The 19,797-nt window shown below is 51.1% G+C and overlaps 2 protein-coding genes across 2 annotated transcripts in view; one reads left to right on the forward strand and one right to left on the reverse strand.

Moving 5' to 3' along the window:
* The first annotated feature begins 240 nt into the window (after positions 1-240).
* Positions 241-12,984, forward strand: LOC124989733 (ubiquinol-cytochrome-c reductase complex assembly factor 2). The gene is made up of 4 exons (XM_047559724.1): positions 241-415; positions 9,311-9,385; positions 10,206-10,275; positions 12,788-12,984. The coding sequence occupies exons 1-4, from the start codon at positions 278-280 to the stop codon at positions 12,913-12,915; spliced, it is 411 nt and encodes a 136-aa protein (XP_047415680.1). The 5' UTR covers positions 241-277; the 3' UTR covers positions 12,916-12,984.
* An 892-nt stretch (positions 12,985-13,876) lies between these two features.
* Positions 13,877-19,797, reverse strand: part of Itpr3 (inositol 1,4,5-trisphosphate receptor type 3) — a 62,374-nt gene continuing 56,453 nt past the window's right edge. Inside the window, exons 52-58 of the mRNA XM_047558116.1 lie at positions 19,424-19,616; positions 18,855-18,962; positions 18,651-18,778; positions 17,543-17,708; positions 16,730-16,890; positions 15,240-15,401; positions 13,877-14,715 (exon numbers count right to left, since the gene is read on the reverse strand). Coding sequence (XP_047414072.1) covers positions 14,647-14,715; positions 15,240-15,401; positions 16,730-16,890; positions 17,543-17,708; positions 18,651-18,778; positions 18,855-18,962; positions 19,424-19,616 — 987 coding nt within the window. The 3' untranslated portion in view covers positions 13,877-14,646. The remainder of the gene's footprint in view (positions 14,716-15,239; positions 15,402-16,729; positions 16,891-17,542; positions 17,709-18,650; positions 18,779-18,854; positions 18,963-19,423; positions 19,617-19,797) is intronic.

A 19,797-nucleotide genomic window follows, 5' to 3' on the forward strand; every position in this document is an offset into this window, starting at 1 on the left:
AGCAGAGGTCTCCGAGGACAGTTCTTTAGTCTCAAGCTTGTGCAGTCATTGAAAAAGAAAAGCAAAGATGTCCCTGGGGGCTGGGCGAATTCCAGAAGAACGAAGACCGAATTAGCTTGATTTGCAGACACAGGGAAGCAGCGCCCCTGCCCGGAGAGCGGCGGGGGCGCCCGCAGAGCCGCGCATGCCCACATGGGAAGAGCGGCGAGTTTCAGTGCGCAAGCGTCGTCCGCCTGTGCGGTCTCCTTCCCTAGGGGCGGGACTAGCGGCGCCCAAAATGGCGGCTAGCCGCTACCGGCGTTTCCTTAAGCTCTGTGAGGAATGGCCAGTGGACGAGACCAAACGGGGCCGGGACTTGGGCGCTTACCTGCGGCAGCGGGTAGCACAGGCCTTTCGGGAGGGAGAAAATACCCAGGTGACCGGTCGGGAGACGGTTGGGGAGAGGGGAGGAAAGGACGAGGCAGGGGCGGGAGAGTGGCGGTCCTGCGCATGCGCGTCCCTCCCTCCCTGAGCGCACGTGCGTGCGGTCCTCTGAACCCCTGGAGTTAGGAGCAGAGCGCCCCCTCCTTCCACTCAGCGCTCCCACCTAGCTGCACTTTGGGATTACCGAGGGAGCTTTAAAAAAATCCAGGTGAATCAGAATTTTGAATCAGAATTTTGGGGGGTAAGGCCTTGGCCTCGGTATTTTCAAAAGCTCCGCAGGTGATTCAAGATGCTAGCAGGTTTGAAAGCGCACAGCACCGGTGTCAGATGGTGACGCAGGTTCCATGATATGATGCTGTTACATCGCAATGTGTAATTGTTTGAGCGGATGCCCAACGATCTCCACTAAACCTTTGCCTACCTTCCTGAGCCCTTGTAAGCCTGTGCAGCAGGTTTGGGTCCTCTACTCGGGACCCTGTATGTGAGTAGTAGGCCTTCTTGCTCTCGTCCAGGTTGGTGCTGTCTCTCGGAATCATTCATTCACATTCATTAATACGGCATCAAGTACCTGTCATGTGTGCCAGAAACTGTCCTGGGTGCTGGGGAAACAACTGTGAATTAAGTGGGGTCCTGCCCTCATGATTTTACATTCTAGTTCAGCACACAGTGAACAAGTAGACATAAATAAAACAGTTCAGACAAGTACTGTGATGGATGTAAAATAGGGTAGCATGATAAAAAGTAATAGTAGCTATGGTAGGCCTTTCTGAGGAGGTGACACATGAGTGGGACCTAAGGAAAGTGGATGAGCTGACAGTGTGCACTTGGAGGGCATGGCATTCTAGGCACTGCAAAGGAAATTAGACTGGCATGTTAAAGAACAGAAGGAAAACCCAAGTGACTTTAGGGTGGTGAGTGAGATGGACTTTGGTAAGGTCTGTGGTCCAAAGTGGTCAGGAGCCAGGCACTAGAGATTCCTAAAGGCTGTGATTAGGAGTTAGATCTTATCACAGAGAAGTTAGAACCACTGGGGACATTTAGTCTGGAATTGATGTGACCTAATTTACTTTTTTTTTTTTTTCTTCTAGTACTTGGGATTGAACCCAGGGGTGCTCTGTCATCAAGCTACACCCTTAGCCCAGCCCCCCCCCCCTTTTTTTGGTAATCTTTTGAGGCAGTCCCTGGCTAACTTGATGAATCTGACCTCGAACTTAGTCTCCCAGGTTGCTGGAATTGCTGACATGGACCACCATACCTGGCTCTTAATTTCCTCATTTTTTAAAAGGTCACTCTGGTTGTATGTAGTGAGTGGATTATAGAGAGCAAGGACCGAAATACAGAGGCTGGAGGGAAACCCACTGTGGGACCCTAGCCAAGAGGTGATGGTGGCTTGGATGAAGATGGCAGCCCAGGAAGTAGAAGAAGCAGGTTTCAGGTTGTAATGTGCAAGTCATATCAATAGGACTTTTTCACTTATTTATCTAATCACATTTGGGGTAAAGGGAAAGAGAGGAACCAAGAGGTAATCCTTAGATTTTTATTTTTTATTTTTATTTTTTGGCCTGAGCATCTGGGTGCCATTTGCTGAGGTGGGAAAGACTAGATGAGGAACAGGTGGGGTGTGGCAAGAACATCATCAATTTGACGTTAGACGCATTAAACTTGAGATGCCTAGTAGATTGACTTCCAATTGGAAATGTCAAGTAGACAGTGGGATACTTGATCCTGGGGCTCAGGCAAGAGGTCAGTGGTATGAAGTGAGATATATAACACATACAGTCTGAAGAAATGACTTGTGGAGTTTGGCCAAGAACTGTTAAAGTAGGACATGATCTGCAGCTTAACCCTACCCAGAACCAAACCAGCCCACCTAATGAAGCAAGAGCACACTGATTAGATTGTGGCATGGATGCATTGTTTAGCCCAGGACTTCTGGGCTGTGGGGAGGGTCACTCCACACACAGGATCCTTACACCATTTAGATCTTCACCAGCTCCCTGTATATTTCTTGTGTGAGCTTCCTGAAACTAGAGAGGATGCCATTTGTTTCTCCCCTACCCTAATTGTCCAGTGTAGTTTTTGGCACATTTAAAAAAAAATCATTAAATGTCTGAATGAATAAATAAATAAATAATTGATTATGACTCGAGACAAAAGTCATTTGAATATAGTTGCAGATGTAGCAAAACTATGTGGAGAGAAATGGCAGAGAGTGAGAAGGGAATATTTCTGTGTCCTGAGTGTTAAGAATCAGTTTGGAACTTTCTGTGGGGAGCTGCAGGAACTACATAAGAGGGACAGCCTGATCCTTAGGACCAAGGATCTTACAGATGGGCATTCAGAGCTAGTTTCCTGGGGAGGCGAGCATGTAACAGTCACCTATTTGTTAGTGTAAGAGCAGCCAGCAAGGAGGGTAGAGATTTCTCTTTGGGAGTTAAACATTACCCAGGAAGACAGTTGCTGATCAGTTGAAGGCCCACACAGATTTGAGTCATAGCTGCAGATGCAAGTCATGGCTCTGCTGATAGTTCCTTAGCAGTTGATGAATGCATTCCTGGTAGAGTGAACCAGTGCATCATGATGGCAGCTGGCACATTACTCAGAACTGCTGTCAAGGTACCTCATCCTGATGTCACCTGAGGATGCGCCTGGGCTTAGTAAATCTTTGTGGTAATTTTTGGAGAGAGCCGCCCCTTGCTGGATTGAGAACAGTACTGTGAGTCACTCTAATGGACACCCCCCGACCCCGGGTCATTTTTAAAGACCTTGAGAAAGAAAGGTTCTGGTAGACAGTTCATGAAACTGGCAGGAATTGGGGGTGAGATCCAATGGGCTGATTGGTATGGGTCCCCCTTGGTTATGCCACTTACCAGGAAGAAGACTGGGGGGAGGGCAGGTCTGTTGAAGCAGCCTTTTTGAGGAAAGAGACAGGCAGATCTCTTCTTGGTGCCCTTGCTTCCTGCTTCCTAACAGTAACTCAGGTAGGTGCACAGCACACTTGCAGACATGGTCTCATTTAATTTAATCCTTAGTGCAGCCAAATGAGATAGCTGTTACTATTCCCATTTTACAGAGAAGGGAACAAAACCAGAAAAATAAGCCATTTGGGGTCCCCTGGCAGTAAGAGTCAAGTAAGAAACAGACCAGCTGTCCTGGCCCTGGTCTGGCAGTGTCTCCTCCGAGCTTGGCCTTTCTTCAACTGCCGCTTCCCCTGTGTTATATCTTGTTAGAACAGTCTCTTGTTCCATAAGCATCAGGCCTCTCTGCCTTCCCCTCATTCCCTGCTCAAACCAATTTGGTCCATGGTTAGTTTGAACAAAAAATCCAACATCTCCCCACACTTACCCACCTGCTTTTCTTTACCACACCCACTACCTCCACAGTGCAGATGAGAAGAAAGATGGACCTCAGTGGGACACCAGCACAGAAAAGGCAGGCCTATTAGAACACAATAATTCACAAACACTGCTGCCTCCATTTATTCCTCCTCAAATTGCCCTTTGGGGAGTTTCACAGTCCACCCTGACCCACCGGGAAGGAGGTAGCAGTGGGAAGCAGGCGCACGTGTAACACCTCTTACACCCTTTATCTTATTGTACAGTTTTTTAAGTTAGTGCATATGGGTTTTGCCCCCTTTGAATACAATTTCCTTAAAAGAAAACATGTTCCCCACAGCACTGAGAGCCTCATAAAAGAATCACAACATGGGGGAAGGTGGCAGAACAACTGTGATTGTTGACTTAACAACAGGGAAAGGAGCAGATCTTTCTAATGAGTTCATTAGGTGCACAAGCAGCTTCCTGAAAGATCTTGACTGCACACCAACCTCGCTTAGCATAGGCAAGCTCTAGGGACAGGCCGGAAATGCTCCTGTCCAGAGAGGGCCTGCCTGCCAGCAGTGAGCCATTGTAATTGTATTAAATCCAGGATTAAATAATTGGCCCTGTTTGAAAGAAGTTAAACTTCGTCTTGAGTTTCTAGCAATATAAATGATACTTCCATCTTTTCAAAGGAGAATTTAAAGGTTTTTATATAGCTATCCCATGGAAGCCTGGTCTTTGACATCTCAGTGTGGCTGGGAACTTGTCCCCCAGCTCCTGGTGTGTGCTGGCTGCAGCAAAGCCATCTCAGTGTTGCTCACCCCTGTACGTTGACCCCTGAGGTCAGGTTTTTGAGGAGTGACCTAGGAATAGGTTATGCTGATTGTAGTTAGAATCTTGAGCCCACTACAAAATAGGGTTGTGCGAAGAATAACCTCTAAGTGGGAATGGAACCATCTCTGTCATTTTTCTCTTCCAACTCTGGAGGTGGAACGAGAAAGAATATTCAGACCAAGGGGCTGTGTTGGTCTGTGTATCTTTAAAGAGGCAGTTGCTCCTCCTAAAGGGGTAAATTCTTGACCACATCTAGTGGTCACCACTTCACACAAAAGATCTTTAGAATCTGCTCTCTGCCTCCTGAACAAGTGGCAAGCAACTTTGTGAGCCTTAGTGTTCAGGGATCCAGACTGTTTCCAGCCCTGCTTCTCCCCACCCCCAAAAGAAGCCCCAGCCTCAGCAGGTGTGTCCTCATTGCCTCCTAAACTGGCTGTAGCCCAAGTGGTTCTTAACCTTGGAGACTTGTGAGCCACTGTACCCCACACACCAAACACACAAAGTTTGCCAAGAATTTTGTGGCTTCCCAGGCCCTTGAAGTCCTCCCTGGATTCCACTTAAGAGCCCTGCCTCCTTGGGACACCCTTGTCCTGAGCCTTTTTATGCCTTGTCTTCCCAGTCACTTCTCTGATCCCCGGGTCGCTCAGGCTGAAGTCCAGAGACAGTGCTCTGTGCACTGTCGCTGTGGTGCAACTCCATCCTTCCCACCCACCTACCCAGTCAGCCTGGCCTGGCAGCAGCTCCCATCCCACCCCAGATCTGCAGTGCCAGTGTTGTGTAGCTCTGCCACTTGGTTCCGCATAACCAGGGCATCGCCGATTTTGGATATATATGCATCTTCTCTCCTCAACCTGCCTGTCAGCTTCTCTAGAGCCAGGACTAGGTCTTGTTTGTGTTCCCTACAGTCCCCTAGCAAAATATTCTAGGTACTCAAGAAATAGATAATCCAATTGAATTGAAGGGAGTAAGCTCCATAACAGAATGAACTCATTTCAGAAGTTCATTACCAAGTCATGAAAACCTTTTTTCATAGATCCTCCTGGACCAAATCCAGCTCTACCTTAATTAGCAAAGCAATTTGCAACACCCTTTCCCAAAAGTGCTTATGCGTCCCTTTGTGTGACTAGAATAGGGGCTGCTGTACCAATTGCTGTCACCACCCAAAATTCAATTTTGAAAATCGAAATCAGTGCCTACGGCACTGATGTAGATTTGTATGTATAAAAGTTTAATATGGTAAAGAGAAATTTACTGACGACTGAGCAGGGGAAATGCAAAAGGAGCAAAAATAGAGCTATAAAGGACACTTTGTCAGTTGAACATCTATTTTATTCACATTTAGGGAGCAGTGCTGAATTTTTCATAACGTCCCTACTGCTGCCTTTTTCAGACCCAGCACTGCTATTAGTCCTAAAATGTCCGTAATCTCATTAGGTATGAATGCAAAACCAGGTAATTTAAAGCTTGTCTGTAAGACTACTTCTAAGGGTGCGTAATATATCAGAAAAACTGTATATTTTGAAATGCAGGAGTGTTTGTGCTAGAGTGTGTGAATAAAGTGTAAGATGTAGGTGCGTGGCAAGGCTTCTGAAATCAGGTTTCTTTACTGGTAGCCTTTTAAGTAGGAAACAAGACTTGTTTAATTGCCGAGCTGGAGCTAGGTGTAACTGTGAACCCAAGGCCGTGGCGCTCCACCTCTCTCTAAGAACTTGCTACAAATTGGTATACCTCAGAGTTCCCTCACCTCCTCTAAGCTACTTTTATAGCTTCGTGTAGATGCTCTCTGACCTTATATGGTACATTGGATGACAAGTCCGTTTTTAGGACTCGGAGGTGTTTAGTTCCTTCTCAGATAATGAGTTGTGCTCCAGGCATTATGTCAACTGTCAAGAAGACACTGATGGCCTTTAAGAGGTTGAGAGTCCAGAGGGTCCTCTATTTTTGCACTCAGGCCTTGTGGCAGTTTTCTCTCACAGGAGCAGCTATCTATAGAGGTGGTCCCCATCCTCCCCTTGTGTCCCTCCTGTCTGCACTGCCACCAGTCAGAGGTGGGAAGGATGACACCTTCTTCAGCATCCTGAAAGTGTAGAGGGAGGTAGCAGAGCAGCCCTCTGGCACCTCGCCAGCAGAGCAGTTGAGGGAGGAGCAGAGGGGAACCTAAGTGGGCAAGATTGCCGAGGGCACAGGTCTGTGGAACAGGAGTTTGATCAGGAAGTGGGGGTAGGATCCCTGGAGGTGCTGGAAGAAGGCAGCAAGGACACCTTTCCTACGTGCTGGGCTAGCATGGTGATGGAAGAGGAAGAGGAAGGGCCCTGTGAGCGGCTCACTCGCTCTCCGGGAGTCTTTAAGCTGCTTGTTTTTAACCATGGAGCATTCAGTGGCCCGCCACGAGCCATCAGTCAGGTCAGGAGTGAGGCCTCCATGGTTCCGCCGCCTCCACACCCTTCTCCAGCCCAGCACAGCCCCCTAGAATGTACCAGCCACTCACCCACGCACTCCTGACCACTGCCTCTTGCTTCACCTGGTTCCTTCCTGGACTGCACCCTTCCTTCTTTGTACCTGCTGGCCTTTCTTCAGCACCTCTCCCTTGGCTCCCCAGCAGGATTGGTGCCCCCTGCACAGTCCCACAGTACCCCATGCACTACCACCAGGGTTGTCCTGAACAACCCCTTTCCCTTCTAGTTCGTGATGTAGGGACCTGTGCTTGCTACTGTGGCTATTTACTGCTAATGATGGTAACAAGCACTAATCTCATCACCAGCGTTCAAGGCCTGGAATCCAGAACAGTCCAGGCATTACCTCATTTACCCCAACACCACCCTGGAAAGTAGGGGCTATTATTATCTTTTCTTTAAAAAGAAAGGTTAAGTCGACCAGCATGCCTCAAAAATGGCAATGCATGGGAGACAAAGGAGGACGGAGGAAGTGTCCTGGATGAAAGGAGGCGCATGGCAGTGGAATGCAGTAGGTGGCCCTCGGCTCTGCAAGTGGTGGACAGAGACGTTGGCCGCAATTGGAATGTGGACAGAGGATTAGGTAATAGTGTCAGGTGTCCTGAATATGATCTTCCAGCTGTGGTCACAGAAGAGAATGTCCTTGTTAGGAGATATTATGGGGCCAATTGGCCTTATGCGCCTACTCTTAAATGGATCTGCCAAAGAAAAATATGTGTATGCACATAGAGGGCAATAAAGTGAATGTGGCCATTTTTTTTTTAAGTGTCTATGTTGGTGTTGAGAGAGCGGTGCCAGTGACTGAACCCAGGTCTTGCCATGCCAGGCAAGCACGTTACCGCAGTGCTGCAGCCCCAGCCCTGTTTTAAATTTGCGGCAGGCCTGCTAAATTGCCTGGTCTGGCCTCAGACTTGCAATTCGTCTGCCTCCACTTCCCAAGTAGCTGAACTCCAGGTGTGCACCAACCTGGTAGTGTTCTGTCAACCAAGAGGCACCTGGCTGTGGGTGCCTGCTGGAGATTGAATGTGCCACAGGTGCCCCTCCAAGGTGTAGCTGCCCATCCTGTCCTGGCCCCACCTGCCTGGCAGACACTGACCTTACCCCTCGCCCTCAGTTTTGGACGCTCAGATCCTGCCTTTGTTATTCAGCAGACTTGGAGTAGCCTGAACCAGGGGTGGGTCAGGCAGAACGAAATAATGGGCTGTCTCTGTTGCTGTAAAGCAGGACCTCATTTGACATGCACACAGAGGCAGAAGCAGAGCTGCCTTATTAAAACACTTAACTCCTGACTTATTCATACACTCTAAGAAAGAATGTAAGGAAAAAAATGTCATCTAAATTCTGGGAAAAAATATAAAATAAAGTTGTATTCTAGGGAGTTTTCAGAATTCTTGACAAAAAAACAGTAAGGAATTGTGTAGATAAACAGGAGCAAGGACAGAGGGACGGGCAGATTACAGGAGCTCTGAGGAGAGAGCCCTCTTCTGGGCACATGGCCTGTCTCCCCAGGAACTTCCAGGAGGGGCACCGCTGCCTCAGGCACCCAGAGGACCTGGTTAATTTCTCCCCTCTGTCCAGGAGGCCTGTTCCAGTGTCTCCTTTGACAGGGCCCAGCTGGTCTCCATCTCCAGCCCCCACAGTCTGAAACCCTGCCTTGTACTTGTTTCCCTCCTTGCACAGCTTCAGCAGCCCCACTTGCCACCAGTGAAATTTAAGGTGATTTTTTTTTTCTTTTCATTAAAGAATCTCTATTTACTGTACTTCATATTGAAGGTTTAACTCAAAAAGCTGTCTTTGGTCAGCCTAGGCCCTCGGGTGGACTGGACTGGCCTGCAGTGTACGCAGCATCCTGCCTCCCTCGTCTCGTCCCCTCCATCAGCAAAGCCTCCCTCCCTCCTGCCAGTCTCCCTTCAGATTCCTGCAGTCCACACTGCCCCTGGCTCTCCCTTTGTTAAGTTTGTCTTTCCAGGCTTAGGATTTTTATTGTGCTGGCCTAGTGGGTCACAAGCCACAGATGCTCAGCACATGTTTGTTTGCTGGTTGATTGATGGGGCTTTTCTGGGGTTTGGAAGTTGATGAAGTAGAGCCTTTCTTCCAGAAAGGTGACTTTTAACAGCAGGAACCGTAGGCCAGGTGTGCTCCCCACAGAGCAGAGAGGCCAGTGCCAGCTGTAGGCAGCTTCCTGGGAATAGCTTATTACCTGTGGCCCTCCTTCACAGTGCAGACTTGGTGTGGGGCTGGACTCCTCCACTCACTCCTCTGGGCCTCTTTGTCTTTCAGATTGCAGAGCCTGAGGCCTGTGATCAGATGTACGAGAGCTTAGCACGACTCCATTCAAACTACTACAAACACAAGGTGAGTGGGCCGCAGTCTTTTATATCCTAGCCTCTGTTGGTGGACCAAGAACATTGAAAATCTGATTATACAATATTTTGTAAAGAATGGCAGTTTTCCTACTTTCAAATGTAACCAGCAATTTCAACCAAGCCAACAAAGGTGCCTGGTAGAGGTCTTAGGTCACCTAAATAAAAGCTTTTTTAAATTATGAATGACAGCCATATATTTTATGGGCCAATGTGTGCTCCTGAGAGTGTGGCAGCCATTGGATCTCATACATATTTTCCCATCTACTCTGATGGAACTGATACTTCACTCTCTGTAATAAAGATGGGCTGGCTGGGAAAGTCCTGTCAGACAGAGCTGTGCTTTTGCTCGGCCCTGACATGACTACTGTTAAATTCTACTTAGATTGATTTTCCCCAGACTTGAAAAATATGTTCCGTAACTCCACAAATAGACATGGCCAAATGGAAAAGCCTACATGCAAAAGGGATTTCTTCTCTAAATCCTCTCTACTCAAAATGTGGTCTGCGAGCAGCAGCTTGAGCATCACCTGGGAACAAGTTAGAAATGCAGGATCGGGGGTCCACCTAGACCCAGGGGCCTTCCCCAAGCAGTTGAATGCATTTTCTAGGGGATTTGGTTGCATGTTGGAGTTGGGGCTGCCTGCTTAGGATGGTAGTGGTTCTTGCAAGAACTAGTGTTGACCTCAAGGTGGCGCTGCTCTTCTTGCCTCTGGATGCCCAGGGCCCTGGTGAACTGCGGTTAGAGAGCAAAGCTGGTGTGCTGCACAACTAATCTTCTCCCTCCATTCTCTCTCCTGCCCCTGTGCCAGTACCCTCGCCCCAGAGACACCACCTTCAGTGGCCTGTCCGTGGAAGAGTACAAACTGATCCTGTCCACAGGTATTGAAAGCAGAGTTACCCTTTCTGGTTGGTTTGCAAGGGATTCTTCTGAGTTTGAGAGGCCTAAAGGAATTATCTAAAACCATAATTATCAAAACCATGGTGATGGACGAAGCCTTTGTGAAATAGCCCAGAGGAAATTCTGAAGCTATAGGGCTCATGCTTTTTGGGCATAGAATGTAGAGGTCAAAGGCATGATTTAGAAAAGAAAATCCATCTTTGGTGCTGTTAATTTCAAAGCTGGGCAGCAGGGAGCAGGGAAATACATATTTGCCAAATGGAAGTCATTGAAATCAGGATGGAAGGAAAATAATTTTATTTTTATGGTCCTAAGAGGGTCTTATAAACAATAAGGGTTTTAATTAAAACAAAAAGCCATTCAATAAATGTGTATGGGGATATCCGCTTATGAGTTATCTGACCCAGGGGACACGGTCTGTGGGTTAGATAGAGGTCTGGCTATGTGTGTTTTGAAGTCATTGATAGACTCAGTTAACAAGAAAGGAAACCCCCTGCCCAGCCCAGCCCCTCCTTACTTCCCTATATCCATTGTCACTGAAGGGAGGTGGGGGCAGGGGAGCCAGGGTCAGAGTAGGCAGGTACTGGAAAATTACTATTTTTATTGCCAAGAATATTTTATACAAAAATAGGTTAACCTTTTCTGGGAGGGCATGGCCCTGCAACATTTGCCATCTGGTACTCTAGAAATTTCCCTTTCCTCCTCTTCTGGCAGCTTTCAGCGACTAAGTTTTGGGGATTTGACCTTCTAGAAAACTCTTACCCTTCAGAGCAGATTAAAACCTGGTGATGTCACCTGCTGTTTGTTGTGTATTGACTCTCAGGAAAACTAGGGTGAGGATATTTTGTCCAGGCAGAATCACTTCATTCTCATTTTTTCCCTAATTTACTTCCATGTCCCTGGATCCATATAATTACTAGCATTGGTGCCCAGTGTCATTGTGAGGGCCCAGAGAGTTTAAGCACAGTTTGAGCTTGAAATTAGAATGGGAATAAGTTCCGGAGGCTCTGCCTCTGCCCCTTTAACCCTCAGGAGGCCTCTGAGTGGGCCACAGGCAGAAGCAAGGCCTGGGAAATGCCGCCTCCCACGGAGCTGCAGCTTGTGCTGGCGGGGAATTCGGTTCTACGAAATTTGCTGATAATATGTTTTCAGGCAAGCCTCAGATTTTTGTTGCAACTTTGTAGAGTAAGCTTATCAGATATTTCTTCTGATGGACAAGAAGAGACCTGCAGCACAGTATTGTGAGAGACTTTGAGGGCCGGGTAGCCAGGTAGGTGGACAGGGATCCTGCCGTGTCATGAAGTTCCAGGGTGAGAAGCTGTACTCACAGCTGAAGTACATTTGCGTGCCACAATTTAGTCAAGAACCCACTGACTACAAAGAGTAATAAATAATCTGTTACCTCTTTTGTTCAAAAAGAAATTTTTTCTTCCAGAAGCTTTGTTAATGGATAAAAATTTGGGCCCTGAGAGTCAAAGCATACTATGAGAATACCTAAATGTAAAGTGCAGGTGAAGCTGGATATCATGAAACTTAGCCCTGGAGACACTGCAGACCAGGGACTTACTGCTGGGGCAGAATTCGCTCCTCTCCAGGGACATGTGTCCATGTCTGGAGGCATTTTAGTTGTCACAGCTGGTGGGCACAGGGATGCTATTGGCATCTAGTGTGAGTAGAGGTCAGGATGCTGCCACACATCCTACAAGACACTGGACAGCCCGCCACAAAAAAATTACCTGGCTCAAAAAGTCAATAGTGTAGGGCTGAGGATATAGCTCAGTTGGTAGAGTGCCTGCCTTGCGTGTATAATGCCCTGGGTTCAAACCCCAGCACCACACACACACACACACAAAGTCAGCAGCATGAAGGCCGAGTCCCTGCTTTGGTTGCTAGGTGTGAGTGTGGGGAATGTTTTCAAACAGGGGTCCCATCAGCTCTCACCAACTCTCCTGCCTCTAGAGTAGTGACCTCCCTTATTTCTTCAGTCCTCACAATTTTTGACGTTTGTGCTTTCATCCTCATTTTACAGATCAGGAACCCAGGACTCAGAGGGTTAGGGGATTTGCTTGAGGGGCCCTGGGGGGATGATGGTCAGGGATTCAGGTCCAAGTCCACCTCCCTCCCCATGCTGCACAGCTCCACAGCATGCAGTGGACTCACGTCACCAGAGTCCGATCCAGCTGCCCCACTTCTAGCTGTGTGACCTAAGCAAATGTGCTTATCCTCTTTCTGCCTCAGTTTCCACATGTGAAATATGGCGATAGTAAGGCCTGTGTGGAGTGGTAGGTTTGGCAATAGTCAGAGACTGCATAGCTGATACTGCAGTGCCATTTCTTTGCCTTCTGTGGAGCAAGCATCCCTGCTTGGATGCTGAGGGTGAAAGAAGGGACACTATGGAAGCAGGGTGTGCTTGTCAGGAAAAGCACTGTGGGCCATCCACGAAATCAAGTTGTAGACTTCAGTGTCTCTCTCTTTCTTTCCCTTCTTGTGCAGACACTTTGGAAGAATTTAAGGAGATGAACAAGGGCATGTGGAAGAAGCTGCAGGAGAAGTTTGCCCCCAAGAGTCCTGAGGAGAAACACAAGGCCTGGGCCCGGGTCTTATCTCGCCCGCGTACCTAAGTGTGGAGTTTCATATGTTGCCATTGTTAATAAAACCACCCGACTTACCCCTGACCTCATGGTTCAGAAATCTCACTTGGCCTTCTCCAAAAGAAAGACCCTGCCATGGTAGGGCAAATGTCTGCCCAAGCAGGGATGCTGTGCTGTGTGAGTGCCCACCAAGACAGGACGGGAGGGAAGCTCCTGGGGAGAGGAAGTGCAGTACCCTCAGCCTGGGAGGGGGCCAGCAGGGCCTGCACGTAGCTGCCTCCTGGCAGCCCTGGGAGCTGCACCTTGCCAGCAGGTCTGGTGGCCCCAGCAGGATTCTCGGGCTCCCTGTTGTTATAAGAGCTGCTGGGAAGAAGCCAAAGCCAGCAGCAAATATCTAAAAGGACCTCGTGCTGCAAAGAGCAGCAGGGATGGGAGAGGCCACGAGAGCGGATCCTGTGTGTACTGCTGACTAGAAGGACAGAGCACAAACCTTGGCCCCTGGCCTGCGTGCTCAGTCATTTTAAGGGACAGCAAAGCTCTAGACAGGCCTTGGCCAGGTAGAACCTGAGGTTGTGATTCAGCGCTGGACAGGTTCTGTGGAAGGCTGCAGGCCGTGGACACAGCCATACTACCCCACGCCACCTTGGCTTGTGCTAGTGGATGTTCCCATTCCCACCTGCGCTTCCTGCTGTCGGGAGCGCTGCTGAGAGATGGGGCGAGGCAGGGCACTAGCACCCCTTTAGGTACAGAATGGGACTGGGCTCCTGGAGGCCTTGGGGTGTTTTGAAATGCACTGAATAAATTACTAAGAATCACCATGAAAACCAGAAATCCAGTTCTGTCCAGGGAGTCCTACTGGGACTCACTGTGGGACAGATATTGCTCAGAGCATCTCCTAAGAGCCCAGGAGAGCAGGCCAGCAGATGATGTTCCTGCTTGCTACCAGTTAATCCCACAGTCCCCAGGAGAGTACAACAAATATCACTTTTTAATGGACTAGGTTTTGATTAATTTATTTAAGGAAATTAACATATTAGTTCTTGGGACAAAGGCTTTGTAAAACATTACACCAAAAAGAGAAAAAACAAGCAGTCAAAAAACAGCCACTCACACAGTTCGGACCTTGTCCCATGCACACAACTTCCCCAGGAAGCTATGGGAGAGGCCCCCAGGGACGGGAGCAAGGCCGTCCATCCTTGAGTCATCAGGCCGCCCAGGCAGGGCTGTGAGGTCTGCACCCTGTCCCAGCAGATCAAGGCACAGGGGAGCTGTGCAGCCACACGGGCTGGACACACACCCTGGAATAAGTTAAATAACAAAGCCCTAAAATCGCTAGTAACAGCATTACTACTGTTGCCCCCGGAGGCAGGCAGCAACCAAAATGTAGTGCTTGGAGATAAAGAAGTGACCCCACTCCTAACCACCCGCGAAGAGGACTACAAAGGAATGTCAGTTATTGCGTCAAGGGACAAAGGTCTCAAGGACTTCCCTAAGGCATTAAGGTAAACTGAGTCCCGGTGAATTTCCGAGTCTCTTATGGGCTCTAGGCAGGACTGTCAGCTCTAAGGCTCCCCCTCCGTGCTGGCCAAAGCCTGGCCGGTAGGGGGCAACTGGCAGAGTAGGAGCAGGAGGCTGGATGGGCACCTGGCCTTGAGAGCCTGGCAGGCCCATCAGGCACCTGACCCGAGGGAAGGGACAGTACTGTTCCCAGTCACAGTCTCCAGTGACAGTGATTCTCTGTGGGGGCTACCGTGGCTGCTCTCAGCGGCTCATGCAGTTTTGCACATCCACGAAGCCCAGGCGCTGCCTGCGTTTCCGCTGCTCTGTCATCTGGGGTTAAACAGATGCCTGGTCAGGCCGCCCAGCACCCCTCCCACCCTGGGCCCAGCGGCCATTCAACATTGGTGACAGGCCAGGGCCCTCAGGGTGCTGCACAGATGTCAGCTTTCAAACTCTCGTTCTCAATTAGTGTGTCACAAACCCCTGATTTGGTGCAGCTGCCGACCACCCCACTGCGAGAGGCGCTGCCTCAGCGTGTAGCCACTGCCAGGTGTCGGGGAGGAAGCCCTGGGCAACTGAGGCGGGATCTCACCAGCCAGCCCCGGGAGGAGCTCCCAGCGGCTGGAGGAGGACAGACAGGGAGCGCCCCAATCTTCTACTTGGCTTTGTCTTCCGGGGGCCTGGGGCAGGGGTGACCCCCAGCCCAGCTCTCCACGGAGGGGAGAGCATTTGGAACCTACGTTCACATCCCAAGTCAGGGAGGGGCTGCGACACTTCACTCCCCACCACTTGATGGGTGGTGGGTCCCCTACCAGCAGACCCCAAAGCTAAGCAGGGGCAGGGCAGATACACACCTGCTCCTTCAGCTCATTGAGCTGGGCCGTGAGGTGGGACACCAGTTTCATGGTGGAGGTGAGCTTGTCCTGGAGAATCCGGATCTCGTTCTGCTCACCCTCACCCTCATTGCTCACCAGGGACATGGCCCGCATCCGGGGGAACCAGTCCAAGTTCTTGTTCTGGAAGAGACCACCAGTGGGGTGAGCAGGCTTGAGCCTGGCCCACCAAGGCCTTGCCTAGGAAAACAGTGTTTCCGCAGGAGGCTTTTGCCACACCCTTGACAAAATTACTTGCCAGGGATGTGTCATGGGAAAATATGAATTGACCTGGGTCCTCCCCAGCCAGAGGGAGCCCGCAGTGAAACCTCTACCACCATGAGAGTCTGCCTTCCGTCGTTAGACTGCCTTGTGGACAATCTGAGTCCTTTGCTGGTATCAGTGCCATCTGTTACCCACAGGTACAGCAAAGGCCTCTGCACCCAGACCCCAAGTCTCCTTCCTTCCTTCCTGACACACACCCCGTGCTCCAGGAAGATGCGAGCCAGACAAATGGCAAATTGAGGGAGCAAACAGCTCTGCTGAGGAGGGCTGGCATCTGACATGTGTCGAGGAAAGCCACGTCTTTGGGACAGGAGAAGGGGGAGGGAGGGGCACCAGGCAGTTTTCTGGCTCTTGTTACTAGCTGTGAATTCTCAGGCCACAGATAAACCTGTGCTTCAAGCACCATTCAAACTACAGACTCAAGACACAAAACTCCCGTTCTTCGCGCCCTCTCTCCTCCATGACTATGGAAATTAGACAATATTTGATTCCTCCAAGCCTGATACTTTTAAGTTTTCCCAGGCTACCTCTTAGAGTGGGAACAAGGAAGCTGCCCTCCCTCTTGACAAGCTAGAAAAGACCCCCTCATAATCCCAGCAACTCGGGAGGCTGTGGCAGAATTGCAAGTTTGAGGCCAGCCTGGGCAACTTAGCAAAATCCTATCTCCAAAACCAGAAATAAAGAAAGGGCTGTGATGGAGCCCAGCGATAGAGCACCCTGGACTCAGCCTCCAGGACCACCCAAAGAGAGAGAGGGAGAGAAAGAAAAAAGGCCCCTCAGAGTGACCCACTGACCGGCAGCCCCAGGAAGTGTCCCCACCCCCATCGCTGCTCAGCATCACCACACCCTCAGGCCCAGGGACACCCTTGCCCTTGTTTGGGTGGGCAGGTTTGCCATGGGTGTGCTTTCTCTGGACACCAGAAGAGTGAGGAGGTCCCCGCACAGCAATGGGCAGCTGGTGGGGCTCCGTGCAGCGAGGGCTGGCTCCAGCTGCTCCGGGCTCCCTGCTGACCTCCGGCAAGTGTCTGCAGCTGTCCACGCCCAGGCCTCCCAGCACAGTGCCGGCAGATGTGCCACTCCTCTCCCGGGCCGAGGGGCCTTGGGAAGCTATGGCCGGGGGGGCCTCTGGTGCACAGCCCGGTGACCTTAGGAGGCCCGGCTCGGCCCCACGCAGCCTCCATTCTCACCTTGATCATCTGGGCCACGTAGCTCTCGGGGCCCGTGTAGTCCGTCCTGTTCTTCACTCGGACCAGCACGATGAAGTACAGGTAGTTCCACATGTTGTGCTCCAGCTTGATGTGCTCCTCAAAGGACACCGTCTTATTGTCAAACTTGTCCCTCTCCAGACCTAAGGGAGCAGAGGGTGAGAATGAAGCCATCGGCCTTCAAGAGCCATGGTGGGGCCACCCTGTGGAGGGGACAGGGCCTCTCAAGGTGGTGGGGACATTAGTTCTTTTGATGAATACTTCCATCAGCCCACCCTGGACGATTTAGGTCACTATTTAAAGCATCAGCCACTTAGTCATGGAGATCCTCCCCTGCCCAGCTGCAGCCTCCCAGCAATGGCAGCTGGGGACTTCAGGAGCAAACGCCAGAATCCTCTGAGTCCAGGAGAAGCAGAAATAGCTGGGTAAGGGATGTGTCCTGCAGGTATCAGGCCCCTCAGTCTCAGGTGGCTGGTGAGGGGACTGCCAGAGGTGGGAAAAGCACTGGACTGAAGCAAGGTCACTGATGGCTTCAGGTTCCTCATCTGTTAACTAGGAAGGTTTGAAGCTATGGCTTCTGAGGTGCCCTTTCCTTGCCTTCTATCACTCAGGGCAGGAAGTGCAGGAAGGCACACTCTGTTTCAGGATAAGCGGGCAGCCATCAGGCCATCTGCCCCACGGCAAGCTCTCAGGTGGGATGCAGGAAGGATAGGACTGAGGCTTCCACCTGCCTCAGAAAACAACCCGGCCCCAGGCCAACAGCTGTGCAGCACCGCAGCAGGAAGCAGGCCTCACCACAAATGAAGCACGTGGTCTTGAGAATCTCCTCCTTCTTCTGCTTCTCGCTGCGCAGGTCGGCAAAGGTGTCAATGATCACCCCAAAGATGAGGTTCAGCACAATGATGATAACGATGAAGAAGAACAGGAGGTCATACACCACTCGGGCAGGAAAGAGGGACTCCTGCAGGGGCGAGACAGTGAGGCTGGGCCCAGCAGTCCCCAAGTTCACCCAGGCAGGACAGTGGACTCAGGCAGGGGGTTAGGGCTGGGGTAGTGGGGGCCCAGCAGAAGGAAATGAAAGTCTCTGGCTCCAGAGGCCATACGTATGGCATGGACCCCTGCCCCACTCCATGGAGTGAGCACTGCAACTAGAAGTCCTGAGTCTGGATCTGGGAAGAGTGGGCCCAGATGGGATGCCAGGAGGAAGCCCTGTCGCCTGGCATAGGGCTGGGGCTACAAGTCTAGGCTTGTTTCTGCCCCTAACTTTTAGTTAGGGAAGAACCAGCTCTGTCGGCCGGGAGGTACTCAGTGGTAAAGCGCTTGCCTAGCATGTGAAAGGCCCTGGGTTCCATCCCCAGCACTGCAAGAAAGAAAAATACCAGCTCTGCACTTCTCTGCCCCACCCTCAGGATGCCTGGCCTCACACATTCTAGAAAGCTCTGACTGGCTGGGAGGTGGCTTCTCACTCACTCCCAAGCAGCTGGGGGTGGACTGCAATCAGGAATGGCCGGCTGCCTGAGCCAAATCATGAGGCCTCCTGATGAAGCCGACTCAGCCTCCAGTCCCGCCCCACCCTCACTACCACGGGCCTGCAGTGTGCCCAGCAGAGGACACAGCCTGACTCACACCTTCCCTAGCCCTGGGGCGAAGTCTGCCAAGGTCTTTCCTTGTGGCATCTACAGTGAGCTGGGGGCAGGGCAGAGGTGGGAGCTGGAGGTTGGTGGCCGGGAAAGCAGAGAAACAGGCCAACAACTGGGCGGGGCTGGGGGTGTGGCCAAGACTGAAGGTTCCAGCAAAGCCGGGCTGCTGACTGGCTCTGACCCAAGGGCAGGGCTCTTCACAGATGCTGATATGGACAGGGTTTGGGCCTCATGAATTCGTGAGTGGGGCGGAAGGTACTCACATCTTTGGAGGGCTTGCGGAGAATGTCACCCACTCCACCACCATTGCGCAGCCCGTGATTCATGACGGTAACAATGCACATCAGCAGAGTGTCACAGGCCCGCTCTGTGCTATCCAGCTCCTCATCCTCTGTGAGTGGAGAGCAGGCTCAGACCCAGGCCACCTGCCTCTGCCCCAACCCCCACCCAGACTCCCACAGACATACCGCCTTTGGGGATCTCAGGCACTGAGACCCCAGAAACACAATCCATCTGGTCCCCCTGACATGTGCCCATAAATGCAGCAGCTCCATGTGGCATCCCCAGGGGGCTGGCTATAGGGGACAAGGATGATGCCATGAGTAAGTCCAAATGCCTGGCCTTCTCAGCCCCTTGGGTCTGTCCCCAACATCACTTCCTCCAGAAGACCTTCCTTGATCCTGTATGCTCCCTACTGTCTGGCTACAGTGCAGGGTCTTCATGCCTCTGCCCCACTGGACCGTACACTAAGGGCAGGGAGGAATCTCTGAACCTGGCAAGCAGGGCTAACAAACTGACAGGTCAGTAAGGGGCTTCAGCTCTCAAGCACATGGCTCCCAAGGCTCTCCCACCCCGTCAATCAGATTGGCGTGAGCTAGACCAGTTGGGAGGTTGACTGGTGTGAGCTAGACCTCCCCAGAATCCAACAGGAGGACCAGGCAGGGAGACTGGTGGGAATAAGCACCACAGGTCTGTCCTGCCCTGTGTGGCCCAGTCCCTCCCCACATCCCTGCCCCACAGAGGAAGCCCCTGAGACCTCTGGAGTGGTTGCCTGGTAGCCGGTCCACCTCGAGGATGAAGTCATCCTTGAGGAAGAGGAAGCCCACGATGGAGAAGAGGTAGACAAGGATGAGGGCCAGCAGGGCAGTCAGCAGGATGGAGCGGCCATTGCGAGTCACACTCTTGATGACATTGAACAGCGTCTCCTCACGGTAGATGAGGTCGAAGAGCTGCAGGGAAAGGAGGATGCCTTGAGGCGCTGGGCCAGCAAATCTCCCTGGGGACCTTGCCAGACCCCCACGGGCTCCCTGGGCTCCTGGTGATTTCCCATAGGCTCTGCCAGTGGGGCTGGTGCTCAGATAGGAGCAACTGAGCTGAGTGGACCTGTTAGGGGAGGCTTCCTGAAGGAAC

This window comes from Sciurus carolinensis, chromosome 7 (assembly GCF_902686445.1).
Source record: "Sciurus carolinensis chromosome 7, mSciCar1.2, whole genome shotgun sequence".
In the NCBI taxonomy this organism is placed as follows: domain Eukaryota; kingdom Metazoa; phylum Chordata; class Mammalia; order Rodentia; family Sciuridae; genus Sciurus; species Sciurus carolinensis.

Bases quoted from the DNA above. Each gene is read 5' to 3' on its own strand.
- LOC124989733 (XM_047559724.1), top strand. From the start codon at position 278: ATGGCGGCTAGCCGCTACCGGCGTTTCCTTAAGCTCTGTGAGGAATGG. The intron at 416-9,310 runs GTGACCGGTCGG...TTTGTCTTTCAG, and splicing joins GGGAGGGAGAAAATACCCAG to ATTGCAGAGCCTGAGGCCTG. The intron at 10,276-12,787 runs GTATTGAAAGCA...CTTCTTGTGCAG, and splicing joins CAAACTGATCCTGTCCACAG to ACACTTTGGAAGAATTTAAG.